This window comes from Morus notabilis, unplaced genomic scaffold, assembly GCF_000414095.1.
Source record: "Morus notabilis unplaced genomic scaffold, ASM41409v2 Scaffold235, whole genome shotgun sequence".
Lineage (NCBI taxonomy): Eukaryota > Viridiplantae > Streptophyta > Magnoliopsida > Rosales > Moraceae > Morus > Morus notabilis.
Window position 1 is genome coordinate 526,974 of NW_010360036.1, and position 22,899 is coordinate 549,872.

General features: G+C 34.5%; 6 protein-coding genes across 7 annotated transcripts; 3 read left to right on the plus strand and 3 right to left on the minus strand.

Annotated features, from left to right (window-relative positions):
* Nucleotides 1–839: 839 nt before the first annotated feature.
* LOC21401105 (membrane-associated 30 kDa protein, chloroplastic) lies at nucleotides 840–5,099 on the minus strand. Its single transcript, XM_010095808.2, has 11 exons — nucleotides 4,833–5,099; nucleotides 3,932–4,056; nucleotides 3,704–3,814; nucleotides 3,316–3,380; nucleotides 3,156–3,237; nucleotides 2,981–3,055; nucleotides 2,524–2,594; nucleotides 2,349–2,431; nucleotides 1,562–1,626; nucleotides 1,368–1,442; nucleotides 840–1,200 (listed from the first exon to the last, which is right to left on the minus strand). The coding sequence occupies exons 1-11, from the start codon at nucleotides 4,933–4,935 to the stop codon at nucleotides 1,081–1,083; spliced, it is 975 nt and encodes a 324-aa protein (XP_010094110.1). The 5' UTR covers nucleotides 4,936–5,099; the 3' UTR covers nucleotides 840–1,080.
* An 852-nt stretch (nucleotides 5,100–5,951) lies between these two features.
* LOC21401106 (NAC transcription factor 29) lies at nucleotides 5,952–8,319 on the plus strand. The gene is made up of 4 exons (XM_010095809.1): nucleotides 5,952–6,033; nucleotides 6,317–6,612; nucleotides 7,474–8,052; nucleotides 8,149–8,319. The coding sequence occupies exons 1-4, from the start codon at nucleotides 5,952–5,954 to the stop codon at nucleotides 8,317–8,319; spliced, it is 1,128 nt and encodes a 375-aa protein (XP_010094111.1).
* A 419-nt stretch (nucleotides 8,320–8,738) lies between these two features.
* Nucleotides 8,739–11,996, minus strand: LOC21401107 (2-(3-amino-3-carboxypropyl)histidine synthase subunit 2). The gene is made up of 10 exons (XM_010095810.2): nucleotides 11,899–11,996; nucleotides 11,601–11,809; nucleotides 11,371–11,479; nucleotides 10,760–11,102; nucleotides 10,560–10,629; nucleotides 10,374–10,441; nucleotides 9,936–10,051; nucleotides 9,740–9,846; nucleotides 9,359–9,498; nucleotides 8,739–9,199 (listed from the first exon to the last, which is right to left on the minus strand). The coding sequence occupies exons 1-10, from the start codon at nucleotides 11,977–11,979 to the stop codon at nucleotides 8,949–8,951; spliced, it is 1,494 nt and encodes a 497-aa protein (XP_010094112.1). The 5' UTR covers nucleotides 11,980–11,996; the 3' UTR covers nucleotides 8,739–8,948.
* Nucleotides 11,997–12,195: 199 nt separating this feature from the next.
* LOC21401108 lies at nucleotides 12,196–14,692 on the plus strand. The gene is made up of 4 exons (XM_010095811.2): nucleotides 12,196–12,275; nucleotides 12,480–12,739; nucleotides 13,355–13,609; nucleotides 14,199–14,692. The coding sequence occupies exons 2-4, from the start codon at nucleotides 12,500–12,502 to the stop codon at nucleotides 14,526–14,528; spliced, it is 825 nt and encodes a 274-aa protein (XP_010094113.1). The 5' UTR covers nucleotides 12,196–12,275; nucleotides 12,480–12,499; the 3' UTR covers nucleotides 14,529–14,692.
* Nucleotides 14,693–14,765: 73 nt separating this feature from the next.
* On the minus strand, nucleotides 14,766–16,835 carry LOC21401109 (trigger factor). Its single transcript, XM_024164080.1, has 8 exons — nucleotides 16,699–16,835; nucleotides 16,461–16,561; nucleotides 16,286–16,329; nucleotides 16,057–16,145; nucleotides 15,843–15,951; nucleotides 15,708–15,721; nucleotides 15,245–15,346; nucleotides 14,766–15,076 (listed from the first exon to the last, which is right to left on the minus strand). The coding sequence occupies exons 1-8, from the start codon at nucleotides 16,741–16,743 to the stop codon at nucleotides 14,954–14,956; spliced, it is 627 nt and encodes a 208-aa protein (XP_024019848.1). The 5' UTR covers nucleotides 16,744–16,835; the 3' UTR covers nucleotides 14,766–14,953.
* Nucleotides 16,836–20,947: 4,112 nt separating this feature from the next.
* On the plus strand, nucleotides 20,948–22,899 carry LOC21401111. Of its 2 annotated transcripts, none has more exons than XM_024164075.1 (8): nucleotides 20,948–21,029; nucleotides 21,111–21,205; nucleotides 21,294–21,346; nucleotides 21,457–21,548; nucleotides 21,970–22,078; nucleotides 22,204–22,217; nucleotides 22,312–22,413; nucleotides 22,509–22,899. In XM_024164075.1, exons 1-8 carry the CDS (start codon nucleotides 20,955–20,957, stop codon nucleotides 22,647–22,649), a joined length of 681 nt encoding a protein of 226 aa, XP_024019843.1. In that variant the 5' UTR covers nucleotides 20,948–20,954; the 3' UTR covers nucleotides 22,650–22,899. The 2 variants fall into 2 exon arrangements, with proteins under 2 accessions (XP_024019843.1, XP_024019844.1); XM_024164076.1 differs by having other exon boundaries at nucleotides 21,114–21,205.

Sequence of the window (22,899 nt, forward strand, 5' to 3'; positions counted from 1 at the left end):
TATGACGGTTCAATTGATGTTCGGTTTTGTACCCCCATTGGACTGTTTCAGTTCTAGTTATCTGCAATTGGACTGTTTCAGTTCTAGTTATCTGCAAAATTGACGGTTCGATCACTGAATCAAGAAAAACCGACCAATGTACACCCCTACTCGCAGATATATGTAAACGACTTGTTCTTTTCTTAAGAAACATAATCGGCAGTGCGTTTTTCTTTCATAGAATGCCGTTTCACTTACAAAAGTAAAGGACATGTCGTCTCATAGGTCAGTTACTCAGTCGAGATGGCGTTGTTATGTAGTTTAGTTTTGCTCGACAACGACATGTCGTATTTCGTTGACAATTTGCATGGAAAACATCACAATGACTCTTTCCTGGCTTTTTATTTTTTATTTTTCCTTTTCATTTTTCCACTTTAATACAGACTGCGGCATAAAACAACTACTAAAATACTACAAAGAATAACTTATAAGAAAAGATGGGTAATAAGAAAAGCATGCTTATATATAACATAGTGATGATGAAGGGATAAATCATAAGAATAATAATTACTAGCAGACTAACAGTTACAAAAGAAATTAGGGGAAAATTATATTTTTGTGATATTTTTAGATAAAAATGTAAATTTATTAACGTTCGAATTCTCAATATTGAACTCTTTTGTATTTTTAGCACCACAATCTGCATATGCCGTGAAATAAAAAGCCATTAGTTGCCTCTCACGTTGAATGATCACTTCGACGACCAGAGAAGATCTGTCGTTTCATCTGTAGTCTCTAGCAGTATTAGCACTTAGAATGTACGTTCTAATGAATAACTACTATTTGTGGAAGACACCATATACCATTAATGATAATTGCCAAAACCCATCTCAATATACATTTATCGGCTGTCAAACATTAATCCCAAAGTTATCACACAGAAGTATACATTAAGTATGATACATCTCTAGAATCAATTTGATTAAACCTTGGTTTTTTTTTTAATCGAGTATCTAATTAAATCTGTTTGGCCTTTCACTATACAATTACAAATGTAAAAACAGAGGATATTAAATTAAAGCAAAATTTGACGTTTCTTACTTAGAAGTCCTTGGCCTTCTGTCTCAATTCCTTGAGCTCCCTCTCTATCTCAGCATCTTGAAACGGATATGGTGTGTTTGAGCTGGAAGCGACGGTTCTTCCTGGCGGAAGCTCTCCTTTCTTTCAAGTGTGAGAGAGAAGAAAGAACAAACAAAATTGAGCAAGACTTTAATGGTGGGTTAATATGTCAGAACAAGAAGAAAGAGCAAAATGTAACTAGAAATACGGTTGCATTGTTTCAAGAGTATGGCCTATTGTTTCCTGTAAAGTGCAATAGGTAGACACACCTTTGAGCTACCAGAAAGTTCTTTCTTCAAGTTTGCCAAATCATCATCAACTGATGAGCTCTCTAGCAATGCAAACTGCGATAAGATCATTTATGAGCACATAACTTGGATAAATAATACCAAATTCACCGTATAGCTAATATAAAAGAATAAACATCTGCACAAGCTAAACACCAACTGGGAATGGGTCCTACCTTCCCTTCCAGATCATCAGCAGTTAGCTGGCCAAGAGCTTCTGCCTGGGATTCCATCGCCATCACTGTTAACATGTAAACAAATGACAATGAAGAAGAAAAAAAGCAATAACTAGCTAAAAATAAAATAAAATAAAATGTGAATCCGTAACGAATGCAATCAGGAGATAAGCAATAATAGGAACGAGATTCTAGTCAGTTTAGAGAATCAACTTCCCTCTTGAAACAAGGACCCTATAAACTCAGAAGTTCAGATACCCAATCCTGTAAAAAGTTTTCTAATCCACGCATGGGTACTACATCACATGAATCCCAACCATGCAACAACTGCTCACCAAGGAAAAATGCAGAATAGGAGTCTTTTCTGAAACATCTTCCCTTTTAAAGGAACTTTTGATTAAAAAAAAAAAAATCTTTACAGTAAAATCATTTCATAGAAAATTACTAAATTCTTTAAGCACAGTTTTCCCTCTTTGTGTGATTCTTAAATATCCGCTTTTGGGTTGTCACCAAATGCAACAGCTGCCTCATGAGTTATCCATGCATTGCATGTGTGATACACAATTCTAATGAAATTCATTGGAGAAATCCAGGTGAATCAAGATCTTGACGAGCGCACTAAAAATAATTGGTCTATTTGCTCTCAGAAAGATTAAAGTACTTATCAATTAGTTGGTCGATCTGATTTTGATTAAAAAGAACTGGCTTCTAGAACAACTATACAGCATGCTTCTTAACATCACATGTATGTTCAACCAGTGAATTCAGATGTATACTAAGTCTATACCTTTCTCTTCCATCTTTTCAAAAGCAGAAAGTGCACTACTTGTATTGACATTCCCCAACAATTCACTCACTTTGGTTGCAGTCCTGAGGCAAAATGAAAGCAACCATTACCATAAATATCAAGGAGATAACAACTCAGAAAAAAAAAGACCCGGAAATGGGTGTTTGGGACAAACTTTGCAGATTGTGCACGGGCTTTCAAGGTATCTTTCTTGGACCTTGCTTCCTGTATCTTGCTCTCCAAAAGCTACCAAAATGGAATTCATGTGATGCCGACAAATAATTAATAATTACTAAATTATTTATACCCACAAATGAAAGTGTAAGATCAAGTCCATGATACTTGCATAGTTTTGCAAGTTCTGTAGTCAGACTCATTACTCATAAAAGGTTGGAAAGGGGTTTAGGTAAAAAAATGAAGGAAAGAAAATCCCATATTGTAGCCAAATCGTTATATAAAGAGAAGAAAAGAAGGAGAAAAGGAAGAACTCTTGAAGATAAAATGTACTTAAGCTAATTTTGGAAAACATATTCATATAGCATTATCTATAACCTGTTTCCAACTTGCATCTCTTGTGTAAAAAATAAATAAAGAAAAAATAAAAAGGAAGAAAAGAAGAAGATTTAGCTTACCCGCGTGTTAGACACAAGATTTTCAACAACACTTTTTTGTTGATCAAGTTGAGCTTTCAAAGAATTGGCATTATCCTGAAAGGAACAAGAAGCACGTAATGTTTGTCTGATAAAAAAGTATAATCAAGTCACTAACTAGCATTTTTAACCACTCTATCAATAATGCTGAACTTACTGCAAAGGATTTACGCCGTTTTAAAGCTTCTCGTGCAAGATCCTCATCTCCTTTCTCCAAGGCAAATTGAGCCTTGCGGTACCTAGATTACATAATAGACCGTGATGTTAAGTACTCTTCACAGCAAAAAGGAGGAAAGATTCATTCCCTTTTGCATTACCAATCCTCAGAGGCTTGTTGAGCAGCTTTGTACTTGTTCTCCAAACGCTTTTGAGATGCTAATACCTTAAAAAGGTCAAGAAGAAAAAGAATACAAAGAAAAAAGAATATCAGTTCAAGCTGAAGATACCTTAATAAGGTCAAGAAGAAAAAGAATAGAAAGAAAAATGATTATCAGTTCAAGCTGAAGATAACGAGGGAAGGCCAGAAACACAATGTAAGTGGAAATGAATAGATGAAAAATACTGGATCTGAAGCTATCTAGAAAGTTCGCCATTGTAAGCCTCTATGTCGAACATGTGAAGTATGAAGTTCTAATTTGAAATACACAAAGACAGAAAACAGAATGTAATGAACAAGAGTTTTAGTAATGGGAATGAGAAGCATACTTGTGCTGTGGCCTGACGCATCTTTGTTAAGTCCTCATTCATTTCAAGAACCGTTTGCTCCAAAATTTTCTCCGGATCTTCAAAAGAACTTATGACCGCGTTTGCATATGACTGTAATTAGGACCATGAAAATGAAAGATAGTACCACTTTGCAGCCATGATTATTGATAAGAATGTTCTAATGCCATTATGTGGGGAAACATATGGATAAATTACAGAAGGAACCACCTTGACAACTCTAGCAAACCGATCAAAAAGATTCATACGGGCACCGAGAGCACCACCATGTTGTCTAGAAGAGTGCGGTTTATTGGAAGGAGCTGACCTTATCACCTCGACTTTTAACCCTCCCACTGCAACAAACATGAACAATGGTCAATTCCAGAAGAAACCAGTTTATTGCCTATCAAATTTAGTGAAAATTGAACTGGAGAAACAGCCATTACAATATTCTCAACTTTCCAACCAATCAAAACTGTCAAAAACTTGGTAGTCTTAGTTTTAGATTCATGTAATGATGTTGACATCCCTAAATTGGATAAGCAACTCAACCAAAATTATGATTAAGTACTAAATATTCATAAAACTAACTCCACCAGAGAAAGTTGGAAGCAGGGAGAGAGAGAGAGAGAGAGGGTGGGGATTAGCGAAAGTAGGAAAGAAAGAGAAGGAAATTGATTAATTGAGGGAATTCAAATCCTTCAAAAATCCCAATTACAATCTCTCCCAATAGATGAGGCAAACCATGTCAAACACAATAAAACAAGGATTATTTGAGCTCTCCATTTTCTTCCCCTCGGTTGTATGCCTTTCTTTCCTCCTTTTTTTTCTTTTCCCTCTTACCAAACAAAGCCTAAAGCAATACAATTCTCAGTAGACATCTCCAACAAGATTGTAACAACTCAAACGCACCATATAAACTTAAAAAAACGAACTTCAACACAAATGAAGAAACAAAATCAGATCTTTATCACGGATAATTACTAGGAAACGACAATTTGGTTCATTTTCAGAAGCCCTTTAACACAGTTTCAGCACAAATTGAAAGCCAAAAAGAAACTTACTGAGAAAGAAACGATAAAGAGTGAGAAAACCCTAACCCTAGAAAAGAAGAAGACGAAGAACGAACCTCCGCCGGCGAAGAAGGTCGAAGTGAGAGGCCTCTTGACCACAGAAGAGGCAGGTGTCGATGCCAAGCTTAATCCTGTAAACATTTGAGCTTTCGCCGCCATTTTCGTTTTTCTTTCAAGCAAAGTTCCGTTGAAATGCAGAACTGGAATTGAAAAATTCGGAGAGAGATAGATAGATAGGATTGAAGAGGAGATGAAAAAACGATCAAAAACTGTAAAGTGGTTTGTTAAAGCAGATTTTTGAGAATCCAAGCAGTATCCACAGACACTTGTGATTCCGGTCTTCTCTTCGGTTTCTGTCCCGTTATGGCCAATTCGGGCTTTTCTCTTCTGGGCCGCTTGGGCCTGGGCTGAGTTGTCATATGTGGGGTAATCTTTGACAAATATCCTGAAACTACGTGCGTCACGATTTTTTAGTCTTATTCTTAATTCATAACTTTTTAGTTAAATAATTATAATAATAAAAATATATTTATCAAGAGTAAATGGTAAATGTTCAAATTCTGAATGCATGAATTTATTCTACATTTTTTATGTGGGTCGGGGGATATTGTGATGTTTATGCATGTGTGTATTCGTAATGATATATTTCTATCCTTTATTAACCCTCTTATATAAATTTATAACTATCCCTCAATAAAATAAAAAAAATGATAAAACCGGAACATTATTATCTAATTTTCAACAATCACAAGTAGATAAATTGATAATAATATTAAATTTAAAATATATTCTAAACATAGAGTTTAAAAATAATTATTTTGTGTGATTATCTCCTCTCATTCTATGTCCGTGTTGTAGTCAAGTTCTGAGAACTTAAAACACTTCCTATATATATATAAGAGAGAGTAACTATTATATCATCTCATACAACAAATTCTTTCATGCACGTTTGGATTTTTAAAAACAAAACAAAACAAAAAAAAAAAGTATTTCAAGCACAGTAATGTCTTCAATATTTTCTAAAATCTTCTGGAATGTTAAGTTTGTTGCGGCTTGAGGTCTAGTTTGGAATACATATTCCTCTGTTAAAAAAAAGTACTATCTCATAAATATTATATATATTCTTTCCATCATATATATATATATATATATATATACATACATATATATTCCAAATGGAGGAGCTCATCCCTAGGGGATATAAATTTACTCCGACTGATGAGGAGCTGTTAGACTATCTCCGACGCAAGGTTGAAGGTACTTTAAGTGCAACAGAAAACATAATTTCCAAAGAGGACGTTTACGCACATGAACCCTGGAATCTCAACTGTATGTATTTACTTAATTATTTTTTCTTTCTTTCTCTTTCACAACTTTCTTGATCATTTTTTACTTAATTATTTCTTCTTTCTTTTTCTTTCACAACTTTCTTGGTCATTTTTTACTTAATTATTTCTTCTTTCTTTTTCTTTCACAACTTTCTTGATCATTTTTTTTATATGTATATTAATCTTGTGTCTGTTTATATACGCAAATATAGGGGTTCATGTTCATCATTTACACGATCATGAGAGATACTTTTTTGCGCAGACAGTTCAAGTATCGAAATCAGGTAATGGGAAAAGAGTGAAGCGGGACATGGAAGGAGACTCTGAGGGAGGGTGGTGGAAAGCCACGAGTGGAGATAAGAAGATTGTTGATAAACAAGACAGTCGTATCACATTGGGTTACTTTAAGACATTGAAGTTTTTTAAATATAAAGATCGTAACAGAATCCGTAATCAAGCTTACTGCACCGACTGGCTTATGCATGAGTACAAACTCACCAATCAAACTGTAAGTTCAATTTTTATAACTCTGACTCTCCCTCTATATATATATATATATACATATATATATATATATATCCATATAGGTGTGGTTTTAATGGTTATATATATGATGTGTATATGTTAATGTGTTAGTTTCTCTCATGAAAAATTATAATCATCGCTCCCTAACTATTTGCATGCATTGATTTTTGAAATTAAGATTGACCTAATATTATTTAGTTATTATTTTTTGTCTTTATCTTTAATAAGGGTAAAATAGTCTTTTTATTTATTTTACAAGTCTATATAAACCTTATTTTGTAATGTATTTCATTATGCAACACAATAATAATAATAATAACCCTAACCTCCGTTTTTTCTAAATTTGGTTATTGGATATCACACTAAAAATGTAGGGTGTGAGATTTGATTTGTGATTATGTTTTAATTATTGGACTTCCGGCCTTATACCCGATTGTACTAACTAAAACATATACACATATTATGATAATTTTAAATACATATAAATTAGGAAATTAAGAAACCGCCGTGATTAGTAATTTATACTTACAGACGACTTCAAAAATACGTGTTTGTTTGTGTATTGTTAGGATTAGTGATTGTGAACCTATGATTCTGATTCTGCTATAATTATAGTGGTTTTCTCTCCTAAAGAATTTGATTTAAAAAATTTCCCACTAATGATTCTCTCACAAAGTTCTCGTCAATAAATTAGAATCACTGACTTAAATGCGTGAACGATACGGGCGCATAATGATTGTAAACTATAATGCATGCATATATTGACGTCAACTTTTTTTTTTTTTTTTTGCTTGAATATATTGACGTCAACTTATTTGTTTGTTTTAATTTGCATGGACTGTAGTTCCAGGAATGGGTTATTTGCCGCATTAAAGACAACACCAAGGATAAAAAGATCAAGGCGGACTCTAATTTAACTGCGCATCTAGTGCAACAGCCAGTAGTACTACCAGCTGTGGCTATTCATAATGAGGAGATCATTTTGACCGGCACTACTACTGATCATGATCATGATCATGATCATCAGGACCAGCTCCAACCTCAACCTGTCCTTGAATCATATCATATTAATTCTCATGTGGATGCAATCAGCACCGTTGAGGGTGATCATGAACACGACAAGAGTAAGTTCGTAGATGATAATATGGAAGAACAGCATGATGAAATATTGAAGCAAATACTACTTGAGCTTGACGACGTTGATGACAGTAGTACCGAAAGTGATGACGATGATGATCTGGACCAGCTCCAACCTCAGTTTGCTCTCGAATCACGTCATATGAATTATCACGGCCGGGATGCAGTCAACACCGTTGGAGATCGCCATCACGATCACGATCACGAACATGACATGAGTTTGGGGGACAACAGCGTCGACCTTGAACAACGTGATCAAATATTTATGCTTCATAATCCTACCACTGTAAGTAATTAACATACTTGATTGATCAATAGATGTGAGATTAAAGATAATTGAGTTGCATTTTGTGTATTTATGTCTTGAAATTACTATGTGCAGGAGCAACAGTTAGATCAACTAGTTCAAGAACTCCAATTAGGACCACAGCCATTTCTTGAGCCTCATCTCGATTGGCTGGAAACTCCGATGGGCTCCATTGATCTGGAGTTCCAATTCCCACGTCTACCAGACGATTTCTCCGACATCGAAGCCTTTCTATGCAGACTGTAGATATTTCAATTGTCTATTAATTAGTCTGCAACTGTTATCATTTCAAGTTCAATTCTTTGGATTAATTCTAAGGAAATATTGCGGTGATTATAAATGTATTATAGTTGCCTTAACTCTAGAGGCATGGGGTTTGATTCTCTTATAATCTTCTTCACCATAATGAAACTCTTATAATCTTCTTCACCATAATGAAACTCTACAGCAAGTGAAAATGGACGTAACTCTAACGTTAAGAGTGACCAATATAAAAGTTTTGCACGTGCTTTCTTTGTATTGCTCTCATTAATTAAGGATTGGGGCGTTTAATATATAATCGCAATGTATTAGTAGGACAATAAATCAGTTTTGATGTTTTTCTTTTTATCATTATTTATGGGTTTTTTATTATACATGACATTGAGGTTTCCGGTGGTCTAAGATATTTGGATTCATTAGAGGATTTAAAGTGTAAAAAATGACCCAAAAGAGATAGCAAACTATTCTAACTCAATATCATATTGAGGGTGATACAAATAGGTAACCAACTATACAATAATCCTACAAAAACAATTAGAAAAATAATAACAGCATGCATTATATTGTCAAAATTGCTTTTCTATTTTCTTTCTTCTCACACTTCCCTTGGTTAATCAAAAATTCCCCATCTCACTCTTCTCATCTTTGTAACCTGCGGCCCTCCCACTTCTCCCAATGAGATACGGCTCTGGCAGTGAGTTTTCGTTATGAATCTCCAGACCTTGATAAGACCGAGTCATCAAATACTCTGCACCAGATTTAACTGTTCGCTTGACTAGAGAATTTGCATTATCACGCAATTGTAAAGCTTTCTCCGTCGCATTTGCTAAAGCAAGAGCTCCTTCCTCTTCTTCCTTGTCATTCTCTGTTTATGCAACAATTTCGAAGGAAACAATTCCTCAATGTAAAACTATAAGATGTTAATGCGCAAATTTCACACTAAAATACAATCTTTTGCAAAAGAATAAACATGGATTTGGGTTGTTTCGAATTGTATCTGTTTCTTCAAGAATTGTGGTACTACCTTGCGTATCAAAATCTTCCACGTAGCCGCCCTGCAAAAATGAAAAGCGTGCTTCCTTAGAGTGGCTCCTTGACTCTGCAAGAGATGAATTGATCAAATCCCTGAATTCCATTACATACGCTCCTGTCCAATGACTATCCCTGGAAGATGAAATATTGAGCTTCAATTAGTTACCAAAGGAAAGAGATGACTTAAATCGATTACCAATTCGTTTATTGATATAAACAAGGTTGGCTGGTGGCCATTTTATTCACAATAATATCAAGTTTTAGATTTCATCAAAACTAATGATTACTCGTAAAAAGAACATTTGAAAATAATAACAGTTTTAGGCTAGGTTAAACGTTTAACTAATAATTTAACTTGCACTCCATGTAGTACCTGTTGAAAGCTAGCGTGGCTTCAAAAGGAGTAATTACTGGAGATAAATACTCTTTGCTATCCAGGAGAGCAGTTTGAGCACAAGAGACATAAATGAAAATGTCACACTGCCAAGAATTTAATTCTGTTATCAGCATGCTATTCCTAAATCGCTAAGAAGGATGACATAATACATAGTGGCGTGTATCAAAATTACCTCTGGAAAGTTGGCAAGTTTTGCCGGGTTTGGTCTTCCCATAACAAGAGTATAAGCTTTTTTCCCCGCTGCCGTGATCAGTTCTTTCATCTGATTAATCATGTGATGGTAGCCAGCTGAATCCGTGGTTATGAAAATAATGAGACATAATCTTACAAATTGCAAAATCAGATTAAATCCTGATATATATATATATATATATATATATCTGTGTGTGTGTGTGTGTGTGAAAAGAGTAAATCAAAAATAATTCACTAACAATATGACAATTCATCCAGTTGCACATCACAAACTTAAAGTTTGAGGCATTAAATCTAGGAAACATGCAAACTGCTTTCCGCTGAGTATAAACTTTCAACCCGGCAAAAAGTGGTTATAAGAGACACTCTTTTGTATTAGTAGAGACAAAAGATTTAAGGACCGCAGAAAAACACACACCTACACCAAGAGTTCCCACCAAAATACCAACAATATTAGCATCCTTTGCCTTCTCCACCAGGTAATACCTGCATGAGACATCACACTTGCAGTAAATAAAAAAATGCACGACAAGAATAGAAAATAGATAAAACATAGTCAGTAATTAGTACACAACGCCACCAGCAGGTCAGAAAATCTTAGTACCTGCGCTTAAGAATTCTTTTCTGTTGAGAAAAATCTGTCACCATGCAATTTTCTGCAGCATCATATCTGACTACCAACGCGACAAAAATTAAATGGAAAAACAATCAACTTAGAGAAGAAAAAAGAAAATAAACTGCCTTGGATTAACACTACAAACACAAACCGTATAAATTTCATGCAAAACTTGGTAATGTATATACCTATTTCACAGGCATTAAATGTCAGCACAACATTCACAAAAGCTGAATTGTCGGAACCAATCCAAAAAAGCAAGTGGTCCTCCATTTTGCGCCCCTCGCGTAATTTCCAGACCAAACCCCCAATGCCTCTATTACCAGCTAATTTCCCAAAACTTTTATCGTCTATCAAGACACTAGCCCGCACCATCCCCTGATCGGATGTGTTTTGTTTATTGGACGGATTCATATCCGAACACAAAACTTCAGCAAATTGGATTTCTAACTGGGGTCTAGATTCACATGCTGCTACAACTTCTTCTCTAATGTTGTGAATCAAATGCGCATACTCCAACCCAAAAAGGACCTAAACTTGCAAAGGTAGGAGCTTTAAACGTTGAGATAATTCCCATTTGAAAAAATAATTCAGTGTACTCACTAATAACACAATTCTGCAATTCAGTTTATTCTCTACGTAAACAACATTATACGCAAAGACGATAATGTGCTGCTTTTGACCGTCACATAACATCATAATCATATTAGTATGAAAATTTTAACGAAGTTGAAAAATAGATTTTTCCTATGCAAAACAACAGAGTTCATAATCAAAGTTTTTTAACTCCATGACATACCAAAATCGGCTTCCCACTTGTCACGGCATCATCCACCAGATTTTTCGTGCAATCCGATACACTCATCGGAGCTTTTCCGAATACGAAAAAAGCTGGAAGCTTAGTAGTCCTGCAAAAAACACAGACGAAGGAAAAAGAAAAACAATTGTTGAAGTTACAAGATTTTAGAATCATCACATTTACCATATACAAAACCAAACAATATCCAAAAGAAATTGATGAGAACTAACGGGCTGAGGCACGCATGGCCGTAATGCACGACACAATCAGCGCCGACATGCGAAGCTCCGACCTCGTCGACGCAGCAGCTACCGTACGCCGTGTCCGCCATGACGAACAAAGAGGCATCCTTGACGTTTCCATCTCCTCCAAGCCGCCGAAGCTCGTTCCTTAAAGCACTCGCGACTCTCACCGAATCCTTCAAGAGCTCGTCCGGGAACTGAAATTGAAGAATTTTGAATGTTAATTTTCTTTCGCGAATTTGGAATTAAACCCTTACAAACCTTGTTTGGATGCCGAGAAAATCACCTGCAAAGCGACTTTGGTGAAGTTTCCACCGCGTATGAACTCGGCCGTGCGAGAAATTTCGTATCTTGATTCGAACTCCATGGCGGCTAAACTCTAGCTCTGTCCGCTACGAAACATGAGAGAGAGAGGGAGAGAGAGACGAGGCAGACGACCTAACATGGGCCCACTCAATATTTGTCAGCCCATTGGATTTTGACAGGGCTCTAAAGCCCAATTGATAGCTCAGGCCCATATAGGCTAATTGAAGCTCTCAAGTCCTTGTAGTGAAGGGCGGTAGTAACAGTAATACTACAACTTGTTTTTAGACGAATAAGCTTTTCTCTTCTGCAAACTTCACTTCTGACGGTGAATCCGACGGCGGAGAAGCAATCAGAACGGTGAGTTCTCCGACGAATACAAACTGATGATTAAAAAAAGATTAAGTTCAATTTTATATTCTTTATTACGAATCCTGTGTCGGAGTTTTTGCTATTAGATAAGGTTTTCAAGGAAATAGAACAAAAAACATTTATTCTCTTTCTTTTCTTTTTTATTTTTTTATTTTTATTTTTGGATTAATGGATTGGGATTGTGGGAGGTAGGTTAATGTGGACGTGCGAGGATGAACACGGCTCAGATTAGCGCGTGCCAGCCACGGACGGCCATTTGCGGCAGAAATGCATTTGGATTTCAGCTGCGGAAGTTAAAGCCTTCGAATTTAGGTTTCTATGGCCGGCAAGTGCCAAAGACTTGCTTGAAGCTAAGCTCGCATGGCCATGGCCGTCTTTTTTGCGCGCCCGTCTTGAAATCCCGTCGCTCTTCGCTTGTCTGCTTGTCTAAGACGGGAGGTGATAACGAGGAGGTGTGTTTGTGAAAATTCTTCTACTTTTTTTTTTTGGTTTAATTTATCGTTTTTTTGGAGTTTGATCAAAGTGTTTACTGTTAATTATAGTCTGGAAACCTAGTACAGTAGATTATAGTTGCAAACATGTAGATTTCTTTCTTACTTTTTTTATTTTTATTTTTTGAATTAGAAGCAAAAGATTCTGATTTTATGCTGGAAGTGTTTATTGTTGTGTGCTCGCAAAATCTTTTTTTTTTTTTAACGGCATTTTAGTTAATGGTTTTTAGATTTATTCTGGTACTTGTTTCTTTCTTTCTCATTTTTGGTGGTGATAACATTTTCTCAGCAATCAGCATCTATTCAAAAAAGCTCTCCTGCAGCCTTATAATTTAAATTTGGAATGGGAAGTTATTGTTGTTTTGTCTCCTCCTTATTTGGGGTGATAATATTTTCTTATTATCAGTGCAAAATGGCTTTTTCTGCAGTGAATCGTGTTAGGAGCTGTATAATCTAAGCCGAGTGGAAGGAAAATGATTTTGAAATGCTTATTTATTGTTGCTAATGTGTGCGTGGCGTGCATTTCTGTGTGGAAAAACTGCTAACTGATTTGACTGGTTTTGGTAATTTTAACAGGGTTCTCCATGGAAAGCTTTTGAGAAAGCAATGGGAAATTTGAAGGGACAGTCAATAGAGGATGTATTACGGCAGCAGATTGAAAAGGGTGAGTTCGCTACAGATAGAGATGGCGGTGGTGGGCCTCCAAGTGGAGGCAGTGGGGGCGGTGGCGGCGGTGCAGATGGCTCTGGTGGATCAGAGGACGAAGGCCTTTCAGGAGTCTTGGATGAAACTCTCCAAGTGGTTTTAGCAACTGTTGGCTTTATTCTTCTGGTAACATCTCTCTAGAACTAGATCACTTCATAAGTTTAGTTGACAATTCATTGTCAGTATACATAGAGGACTCCATACTTGTTAGGCATGTTCACATTTTCCGAAAACCTCCTTACCAAATTCAAGGTTTTTATGGTATGCTGTGGAGTATAAGATGGAGACTAGGAGTGAAAAGGACAAGTTGCGAAGATATAGTCTGAATTAACACAAAAAACACTCTTGACTAGTCTTGAAACACTCTTTTTTCCGCTTAAAGAAACTCCATAATTGGGATGAAGTAAGAAATTTTACTTCTGAAGTGTATCAATGAAATACCATCCTTGTTCCCAAGAGGCATCCTCTAATTTAATGAAAAGAGTTTGATCGCTCAAGTAAAAGAAATGCCACCTGTTTGATGCTTTAATTTCATCATTGTATTTGTATGTCAAAAATAGCAGCCTTCTCGGTGAGAAGGATGTCGCCTCATTTATGATTTATTTTATCAGCATGAGAGAGGATTTTTTGGGGATTAAGATTGTTCTTGTGGGCTTGTTGTTAGTATGATCCACCTGTATCCATTAAAACTTCCAATGCGGTGGTTTTATTGCAGTATATTTACATCATCAGCGGGGAGGAGCTGATCAAGCTAGCAAAGGACTACCTCAAGTACTTCTTCAAAGGAACAGAGAGTGTTCGTTTGAAGCGAGCCATGTACCAGTGGAGAAGGTTCTTCCAGAAGCTCACAGAGAAAAAGGAGTATGATCCGTATTGGTTGGAGAAGGAAATCATCAATACTCCAACCTGGTGGGACAGCCCTGAAAAGTACCGCCACATCCTTCGTCCTTCCACGCCATCAACATCAAAATCCCCACCAGATTCTTATGAAGAATCAAATTCGTTTGACTCTTACGAGGAGTCATATCGGGAAGATGATTTTTAAGTTGTGTCGGTTGATTTTCGAAGATAAGAAATCTAGTATCATAGATTTGCCATTGCTAGCGGTTGAGAATATCAAAGAGTAAATTTGTAGTGTTGTGAAACCTGATGAAACAAACCAGTAGCAGTTACAGCATGATGTTCAATATCATATCGCCTTCTAGTATAGAACAATTTTTTGAAGGGTGCATAAGTTACCTTGTTCGTACAACTCTTAAATTTTCATTTCAATCCATCAGATTCTTGTATTGTGATTTGCCGTTTAGAAACACTACAGTATTAGAGACCATTTAGCATAAATTAATGACTCGACGTGGTTGGATGTATATAAGAATTAAGTGCACCACCATGTGAGCTCAATCCAAGATGAGTACAGTCAAAAGGTATACAAAATTTTGTATATGAAAAATTGTAGTAGGAATAATGTTCTCATTTTATTTCTTGAAGCTGTAAGATCGCATCGAAGTTGAATGTTTCGCCTGCCTCGAAAGTGGACTCGAGATCTTCGAAGCTCTGCTCAACTCTCAAGTCCTTGCTCACTTTTAAACCTTCCTGCCAACAGATTAAAAAAAGAAAATAAAAACTCCTTAACAAGCTGTTATTGCTTTGAAATCCTGGTAGTTTGTGCACTAAAGCTGTTATTACTCTATCAAAATTTATCAATTTATATCAAATAATAATAGCCAAACGCAATCATATATACAAGTAGGTAAAAAGCACCTTATCCACATATTCAGCAATAGTAGAGTTGATTATTTTCTTGATCACTTGCTTGATAACCTTAGAAGGTCCAAGAACTTCCAACAAAATGTCTTTGGGTATCTGCAAGAAACGACTCAAATATGAATAAAAACTGCAATTGCATTCTTGATTACAAACACTATAGAAACCACGTCTTGATTGGACAATGTTACCCAAGTTATCTCTCAAATTTTTATACTAAATGATGTGACAAATGAGTTGCTAATTTCGAATCGGTAAAAGTATAATTGGGGATAAACAAACTCATCAATCGAGAAATAACAATTCATTCTGTACAAAAAAACGTTTGACAAATAACTTGGGGTCTGTATGATATCCATCTTCCTTACATCCCTATTAACAACCACGAGAAACAACAAATTGATTGCACTCATAAACAAAGAATTACTAAAGCAAAATAGTAAAGAGAGAGAGAACTTACATTTGGTGTTTTCCCTGTTAGGATTATACAAGGAAAGAAAATATCAGATTAGTGATTCTAGTACATTTTTCTAGTACATCTTGAATAATAATAAGCCAAAATTAAGTCTCTTTATCAGAATTACCAAAAGCTCACCTCCTTTAACTCTCCTGAATCCTGGGATTGGCTGTGCGTCAGCCACCATCTTGTCAAACACTTTATCATAAAGTTCCCGAGTTATGGTACCAGACACTTCTACACTTATCTGCTTACATGGTTTTTAAATAATCAATAATGTCAGTAGTTATAAAAAAAATAAAAATAAATAAAAAAGAGAGAGAGAAAGAAGAAGAACACAAACACAGAAAACCTTTAGTTCATCAGGCCCGGTAACACCAGAAGAAGTAGAAACTAAGAAGCCTTCAAACTGAGAAGAAGAAACCTCAACATCCTTGGCACCTAAATTAAAGCGGAATTGTATCCAAAATTTTGCTTAATACTTAATACCCACTAGGAAAAAAGTAATAATAATGATAATAAGAAACAGAACAACTTGGGACTAGGAAAAAATAAATAAAATTTTTTTAATTATCTGCAACCTGATAATACAGCAGAAATGGTGGGAAAACACTTGTGACTTCTCCTGTACAATTAAACGAATAAAAAAAATTAATTGATTGATTACAAGAAAAGAAAGGAAACCCATAAATGTTGCTCTTTTTTTTTTTTTTCCTTCTTCAATTTGTAAAAGAATTCAGAAAGGTTTTATATTGCCTGGTGTATAATTGTCCAGAAAACTGTCCATGTCTGCTTTGAAGAGTTGAAGCACATACTCGTCGGCGAAATACCTCTTTATGATAACTGTGAGTTATTATCTGCAAAAATATCAAAACTTTTGTGATTCTGAACAAAGTCCCGATTCCAAAGTGTTGAAGAATAGAACTGAACAAGTTCATTTGAAGGAAAAACAAACCAAAAAAAAAAAAAGAGTAAATGATTTATGTATTTTTACCTGAGGATTAGAACCCAAGAAGTGGGTCTTAATGGCCATTTCCATTATCTTTTTCTTCTTCTTTTATGAGCAGAGCAAGCTTTGCCTGATTCTTTTGTCTCTGCAACTGCAAGGAACGGGGGAGAGGGGAGCGATGATTCTTTTTCCCTTCTAGTGGTAAAACGACGTATATGATTCTTATCTTATTGGGTGAAATAGATGAAAAACGACAACTAATTGCGGAAACGGTTGGCGTTTCATGTCACACAACGACATGTCTTTTGATGCAAAAGCTAATTCAGCTACGTTTTTTTTTTTTTTTTGATATTTAGACCTAGTTTATTTCACCGATTCGAGTTTTCAATTTTAAATTTTTACAGTAAAAAGTTTTAAATGTCACATTTAACTTTTTTTACTACAGTGAAAAACTTTTAAAAAATATCACATTTTAAATTGAATTAAAAACTTAAATTCGTAAAGTGAACGAGATCTTAGGTACATTGTTCATGTCAAATGATGGGATGGGATAAAAATCATACACGTCGGGTTTTTTTTTTTTGAAAGAAAATCGTATGCGTCGTTTTTTTTTTTTTTTCCTTTTTTTGACAATCATATACGTCGCTTTATATAACAATGGTGAAAAATGACAAGACCTTGCCGTCAAAAAAAAAAAAAAGAAGAAGACGAGATCTTCTGAAACAGAAAAACTTCTATAAAAAAAATGTCCCTTAAAAAAACTTGAAAAAAAAATAAATTGAAACGGAACAACTTCTCAAAAACAATCAGAGCAGGATAAACGACAATTACGAGTAAAAAGGACGATGTTGAATTGTTGATGAAGACAATAAATAAGGGGAAAAAATGACTCTCCAATTCGGCTAGTTTCTCAGTATTGAATATGATCAAAATCACATAAATTGACAGTTTTTAATAAAGTTTTAACGGTTAAAATTAAATTAAGATCTCATGTTTAAATTTAGTGTTTAATTAATCATATTATGTCATGTCGTATTAAAAGTTTGAATTATTTTTTTTGTGTGCTTATGTCATTCGATTAATTAGACACTAATTGAAACACTAAAAAATTAGATAAAAAATTTAGATCCATTGAAAGTATAAAATTATCGGTGATTTATTTTTTTTTATTTTACTGGATAAACTCTTGAAGAAAATAATGATATATTTGCCTCCTATAAACTATTATTTCTTGTTCCTAAAAAATAAAACATATTTATCACCCTTAAAAAAAACAGAAAGGTATTTCTTTTATATACTTGAATATGAAATTATAAATTCATAAAATTAGAAAACTTCCCAAAATCAAAATAAGGAACAAGAAAAATTGATTTGAATTTGTTTTCTTTATTTATCTTCGCCATGGTCTACTCTTATTCCTCTTTGAATACATTAAATCTCAAGTATTATAAAAAAAATTAAAAATAGAACCAATACAAATATAAAGATGTTTCAGAATTGGCACATCTTTTAAGTAAAACTTTTTACCTCATTATTACACAGAGTTTACAGCAACACACACCACTTCATCCAGAAATTCTTAAGTTCCATTAATTTTGTTCATTCAAGTTAAAAACTTGAATTAAAAAATAAATTTTATTTTAAAAAAATATTATAATAAAAAAAATTAAATTTAAATTTTTATAAAAAAAAATACTGTATTAAGAATTTTAAATTATAATTCGAATGATAAAAGGAATAAAGCCTTAATAATTATCTATATATCTGATTGACCAAAGATTTGGCAAAACAAAAACAAACATATTAAACTTCATCTTCAGGACCTTTGGGTGTCATTTAACAGGACTAATACCCAATAAAATTAAGCTGTCCTGTTGCTATCAGAAAACTTCAAACAATAATGATCCAACTCTGAAAATTCACCAAAATTTTGATGTCTTTTTTTCAGAGTTTTAAACCCCGTTTATTTTACTGATTTGAGTTTTGTTACAGTAAAAAACTCTCAGAAATAATCACATCTAATTTTTTTATTACATTAAAAAACTCTTATATAAAGACACATCTTAACTCGAATCAGCGAATTAAACGGCCGTTCGTTGTAAAAAAAAATTGGGATTTGCCAATGCGAGAAACTGGAATTTCAGTTCTTTTAGAGCATATCAAATATCTAAACTGGAGCGGCAGTTTCAGGGCCGAAAGGTGGAATAGCCATAGTGAAGGAGGGTTGTGCATTGGAAGGGATGTGTGTATTTATGTTTGTCGGACATTCACTGTGCGTCCATCATGGGCTACTTCGACAAGGTAGGGAGACTTTACGATGATGCAAGTGTTTGTACTCCTTCGGGTAATAATCGACGACACATTCTTTTGAGGCGGTTTCTTGTGTTGCTTGCACAGTTGAAATCATACGTGGTTCATATATGTAGTTTAAAAATATGTTGTTTAGAATGTTGTTCATGAATAGAGTATTATGTGCATCGCGATTGGATTTCTCTTGAATATGGTCGTTGGATTGAGCCCTATAATTGATGACGAATACAAATGTAATAAACCAGTAGCACTGTAAGAGTCTGTTTAGTTCGCTGATTTAAATTTTTAATTCGAGTTGAGATGTGACTTTATATGAGAGTTTTTTACTGTTGTAAAAAAGTTAAATGTGACTGTTTCTGAAAGCTTTTTACTATAACAAAACTCGAATTCTAAATTCGAATCAGTCAAAATAAACAGAACACAAAACAACGTACTAACCCTTAGAGGTGCAAATAAAAACTCATATTGACAACAAATAGGAGCCTATAAGTATTTATGTATAATACTTCACTCAATGCGCGAATGAGAGTCAATTAATGAACTATGTATTTTAAACTCAAATCACCTTCAATCTAATCTCAGCAACGCCATTTACTTCGTACGTATTTTCTCATCCTCCTCACAATTCTCAGTTTCGAGTGAGAATCTTGCAGAAACTCGTCCGATTTCTCTCCATTTCCTAAGAAGCTTGGAGTCCACTTTTATCACCTACGATTCCAAGAAAGGTGAGTCCGAGTTCGTGCCGGTGATGTGGAATCTGACTTCAACATCTTCTGGAGAACTCCACAATTCCACGTTAATCTGCAAGGAAATCCAGTCAGACAGCCTTACCACAGAATTTCTATAAGAGGTGAAGCTTGGTGCGATTTTGTATTCGATAATCATCTTCAACCAGGTGATGAGCTCCGATTCACTGTTACTAATGAGCCGAATGAGGAAGCCATTTTTGTGTTTACCGTCAACTGCTTCCGCGACTAGGAGCAATTGTTCTAGCCTGAAGATTTGGAGGAGTCGCTGAACTTCTAAGTGCGATCATTCTCGGTTGTAGATAATTGGTGAACTTGTAAGATTCTCCTATTTTCTGTAGTTCTCTTTCGTAATATGTCAATCTTTTCCATTCGGATTGTATTCGCTTATTTTTAAGGATTCGTGATAGACTCAATATTTCATTTCGGTACAAAAATAAAAATAAAACAAAAACGACGATGTTTATGAAAACAATACAAATATACAATCCCATGACACAATAGCTTATGAATAACAGAGCTTCGCGCTTTTTATTTTTATTTTTATATATAACTTGAAGAACGAATTATTAAAACCACAATGTTTAGTTAAAACGACAAGATCCTTAGATCCGCAAAATTAGTTTTAAAAGAGAGAAATATTAAGAGAAAGCGTCCAAAAAGAAAAACACAAGATCCTTGAGCGAAAAACAACTCAAAACCTTTAAAAAAAATAAAATAAATAAAATAAACTCAAAACCTTTCAGTTCGCCCTAAACCTAATATTTAAAAGATGTTTTTTAGTATGCTAACATACCGATAGATTGGGTTTTATATTCATCAAATCTGCATAAAATCTTAAAAATATGTAAATTTTACAGTTAGAAAAACGTGACCTACTGATATGCTAGACGTTTTAGAAAATCTCTCAATATTTAATTGATTTTTGCTAAAATATTCGTTTTCAAATTGATATTTCTTATCTTTTAAAAAATAAAAGAAATTGATATCTCTTGTCTCCTATAAAAATGGCATTTCTTGTTCCCAGAAAATATACGAGTATTTATATTTGGAAGATATTTATTCACCCTTTTAAGAAAAAAAAAAAAGGGGAAAAAGGAGGAAAGAAAGAAAGTTATTTCTTGAATATATTTGGGATGGGTTTATTCCCGGCCATCAATACCCGAGTTTTGCCCCGACCCACGTGGCGAATTGCCATAGCGAGACTCCCAACTTCAACCACAAAGTGATAGAACAGAAAAAGAAATGGAAATTGCAATGGCGTCCAAGATAGCAACGAGACCAACAAATTCGCAATTTCACCAACTTGGAATTCCCAAGGTAGCCATTTTTATGTGGAGTTGTAGTTTTAGTACGTCACATTAAGCTTAAGAACATCTTTTCATGTCCCCAACTGTTTAGCAGTTTTCTGTTGGAAGCTCAATCGGATTTGTTACAATTATTCCAGCCACAAACACATTCAACTTCCAAACTGCAAAATGTTTCCTATTTACCAGGTTAAACGTTTAATTCTATTATCCATTCACATAATTTTTGATGGGTTATTTTTATTTATATTATATATTGTTTATGTAATCGTTATAGTTCTCAAAGAAGAGATGTCGGACTGAGAAACTTTATCTGTGAAGCTGGTCCAGGTAAATAAAGCTTCTTCTTCCTTCACATTAATATTATTAATCTAGGTTCTACTATTATATTTCTAGTTTTGAGGTTTTTTTTTTTTTTTTTTCTTTTGAATGCTGTGTAGGTTTGGAGACATCAGTTGCAGATTCAGGAGATGCAATAAGCGTGAAGAAGGCAGAGATTGTTGTGGAGACTCAAGATAATGACAAGATGCAAGTGAGCTTCAATGATTTAAGCACATATAATAATCAATATGATTAATTTGGAAGAAGACATGTAACATGTTCCTAATGTTTAGTAATTGACAGTAGATGTGTTTGGATACAAAGATGTTTAGTAATTACCATTTTTAATCTATCTATAATGGGAGAGAATTTTTGGTGGGGGACTTAAAGTTGAAACTAACTTGTTATAGCAATTTAATTGTGTCCTAGTTTTCAAAACAAGACGATATTTATAAATGAGTAAACCAGTGATGATTCTTTTCCTTCTTATACGCCAAATAAATCAAAAAATGGAAATCATTTCTATCATTCTTATTTTATATCTTTGTACTTTTTTCTTACATCTTTGTTTCTCTCCTTCCTACTAAACAAAGTGTAAATCTAGCAGTAATTTTGTGTCGTGTGATTCGCAGGTAAGAGTGGACTTAACCGGGAACGAGACACAGAGAGTGTTTGACCTGGTTTTAACAAATTTGGCTAAAACAGCACCTCCGATCCCAGGATTTCGCAGACAAAAAGGAGGTAATAATATGTGGAGATTTGTTGATCAAAATCAAAACCTTTTACTAGTTTACTTCATAAAAGTTTGTAACTTTAGCATCTTATTGAGTTTTTCTGGTATGCTTTTTCATGTTGATCTACTCCAGGGAAAACAACTCAGGTGTGTGGTCTTCCAATTTGTATATTTGTTGAGATTTTGCTTGCTTTTTTCAGTCTCTTGTAACTCTGGTCAAATGATTTGGTATTGTTTTTAGGTTCCAAAAACCTTCTTGTTAGGGATACTGGGTGAAGAACGAGTGACCAAGTTTGTCATAGAAGAGATAGTGACCTCAACCATGGCTCAATATGTAAAGAAGGCAAGTCAACATTTCGACATTGCTTGTTCCTTTCTCATGACATGACGTGACATGCAAGTAATTCTAATTTCTTTGCATTTTGTGTTCAATACCAGGAAGATCTGAAAGTAAAAGACAACAAAATCAACACTACTCAATCAGCAGAAGAACTCAAATCGTCGTTTAAACCTGGAAGTGACTTTGGATTCAATGCCATCATTGAGCTTCAAAATTCAGAAGTTGAGACGCCCAGCTAGCTAAATTACTAACTTTGAATTACACCTTATGCTGATTTCCTCTCTTGAAGCCATGTAAAAACATGTGTACGTTTCCTACAAATTCTATAGGCGTCTGATTTTTATTCTTGAAAGAGTTTTCTACTATTAAGTTTCAAAATGCCAAAATGAAACTGACAACTTGAGTTCATTAAGAATTCCTATTGTCAAATCTCAAAGATTTGCCAATATGTACGTGTGTTTACACTATCATTATGACTGAGAATGCACG

Bases quoted from the DNA above. Each gene is read 5' to 3' on its own strand.
- LOC21401105 (XM_010095808.2), bottom strand. From the start codon at position 4,935: ATGGCGGCGAAAGCTCAAATGTTTACAGGATTAAGCTTGGCATCGACA. The intron at 3,238-3,315 runs GTAATGCAAAAG...TATGTAATCTAG, and splicing joins CAACAAGCCTCTGAGGATTG to GTACCGCAAGGCTCAATTTG. The intron at 2,595-2,980 runs GTAAGCTAAATC...CCATTTTGGTAG, and splicing joins ATCTTGTGTCTAACACGCGG to CTTTTGGAGAGCAAGATACA.
- LOC21401106 (XM_010095809.1), top strand. From the start codon at position 5,952: ATGGAGGAGCTCATCCCTAGGGGATATAAATTTACTCCGACTGATGAG. The intron at 6,034-6,316 runs GTACTTTAAGTG...ACGCAAATATAG, and splicing joins TCTCCGACGCAAGGTTGAAG to GGGTTCATGTTCATCATTTA. The intron at 6,613-7,473 runs GTAAGTTCAATT...CATGGACTGTAG, and splicing joins ACAAACTCACCAATCAAACT to TTCCAGGAATGGGTTATTTG.
- LOC21401107 (XM_010095810.2), bottom strand. From the start codon at position 11,979: ATGGAGTTCGAATCAAGATACGAAATTTCTCGCACGGCCGAGTTCATA. The intron at 11,103-11,370 runs GTATGTCATGGA...TTGCAAGTTTAG, and splicing joins CAAGTGGGAAGCCGATTTTG to GTCCTTTTTGGGTTGGAGTA. The intron at 9,499-9,739 runs GTACTACATGGA...TTCATCTTCCAG, and splicing joins GCCACGCTAGCTTTCAACAG to GGATAGTCATTGGACAGGAG.
- LOC21401108 (XM_010095811.2), top strand. From the start codon at position 12,500: ATGAACACGGCTCAGATTAGCGCGTGCCAGCCACGGACGGCCATTTGC. The intron at 12,740-13,354 runs GTGTGTTTGTGA...TAATTTTAACAG, and splicing joins CGGGAGGTGATAACGAGGAG to GGTTCTCCATGGAAAGCTTT. The intron at 13,610-14,198 runs GTAACATCTCTC...GTTTTATTGCAG, and splicing joins CTGTTGGCTTTATTCTTCTG to TATATTTACATCATCAGCGG.
- LOC21401109 (XM_024164080.1), bottom strand. From the start codon at position 16,743: ATGGAAATGGCCATTAAGACCCACTTCTTGGGTTCTAATCCTCAG. The intron at 16,146-16,285 runs GTTGCAGATAAT...GCTTTAATTTAG, and splicing joins CATTTCTGCTGTATTATCAG to GTGCCAAGGATGTTGAGGTT. The intron at 15,077-15,244 runs GTGCTTTTTACC...ATCTGTTGGCAG, and splicing joins TTGCTGAATATGTGGATAAG to GAAGGTTTAAAAGTGAGCAA.
- LOC21401111 (XM_024164075.1), top strand. From the start codon at position 20,955: ATGGAAATTGCAATGGCGTCCAAGATAGCAACGAGACCAACAAATTCG. The intron at 21,030-21,110 runs GTAGCCATTTTT...CCAACTGTTTAG, and splicing joins ACCAACTTGGAATTCCCAAG to CAGTTTTCTGTTGGAAGCTC. The intron at 21,206-21,293 runs GTTAAACGTTTA...TAATCGTTATAG, and splicing joins AAATGTTTCCTATTTACCAG to TTCTCAAAGAAGAGATGTCG.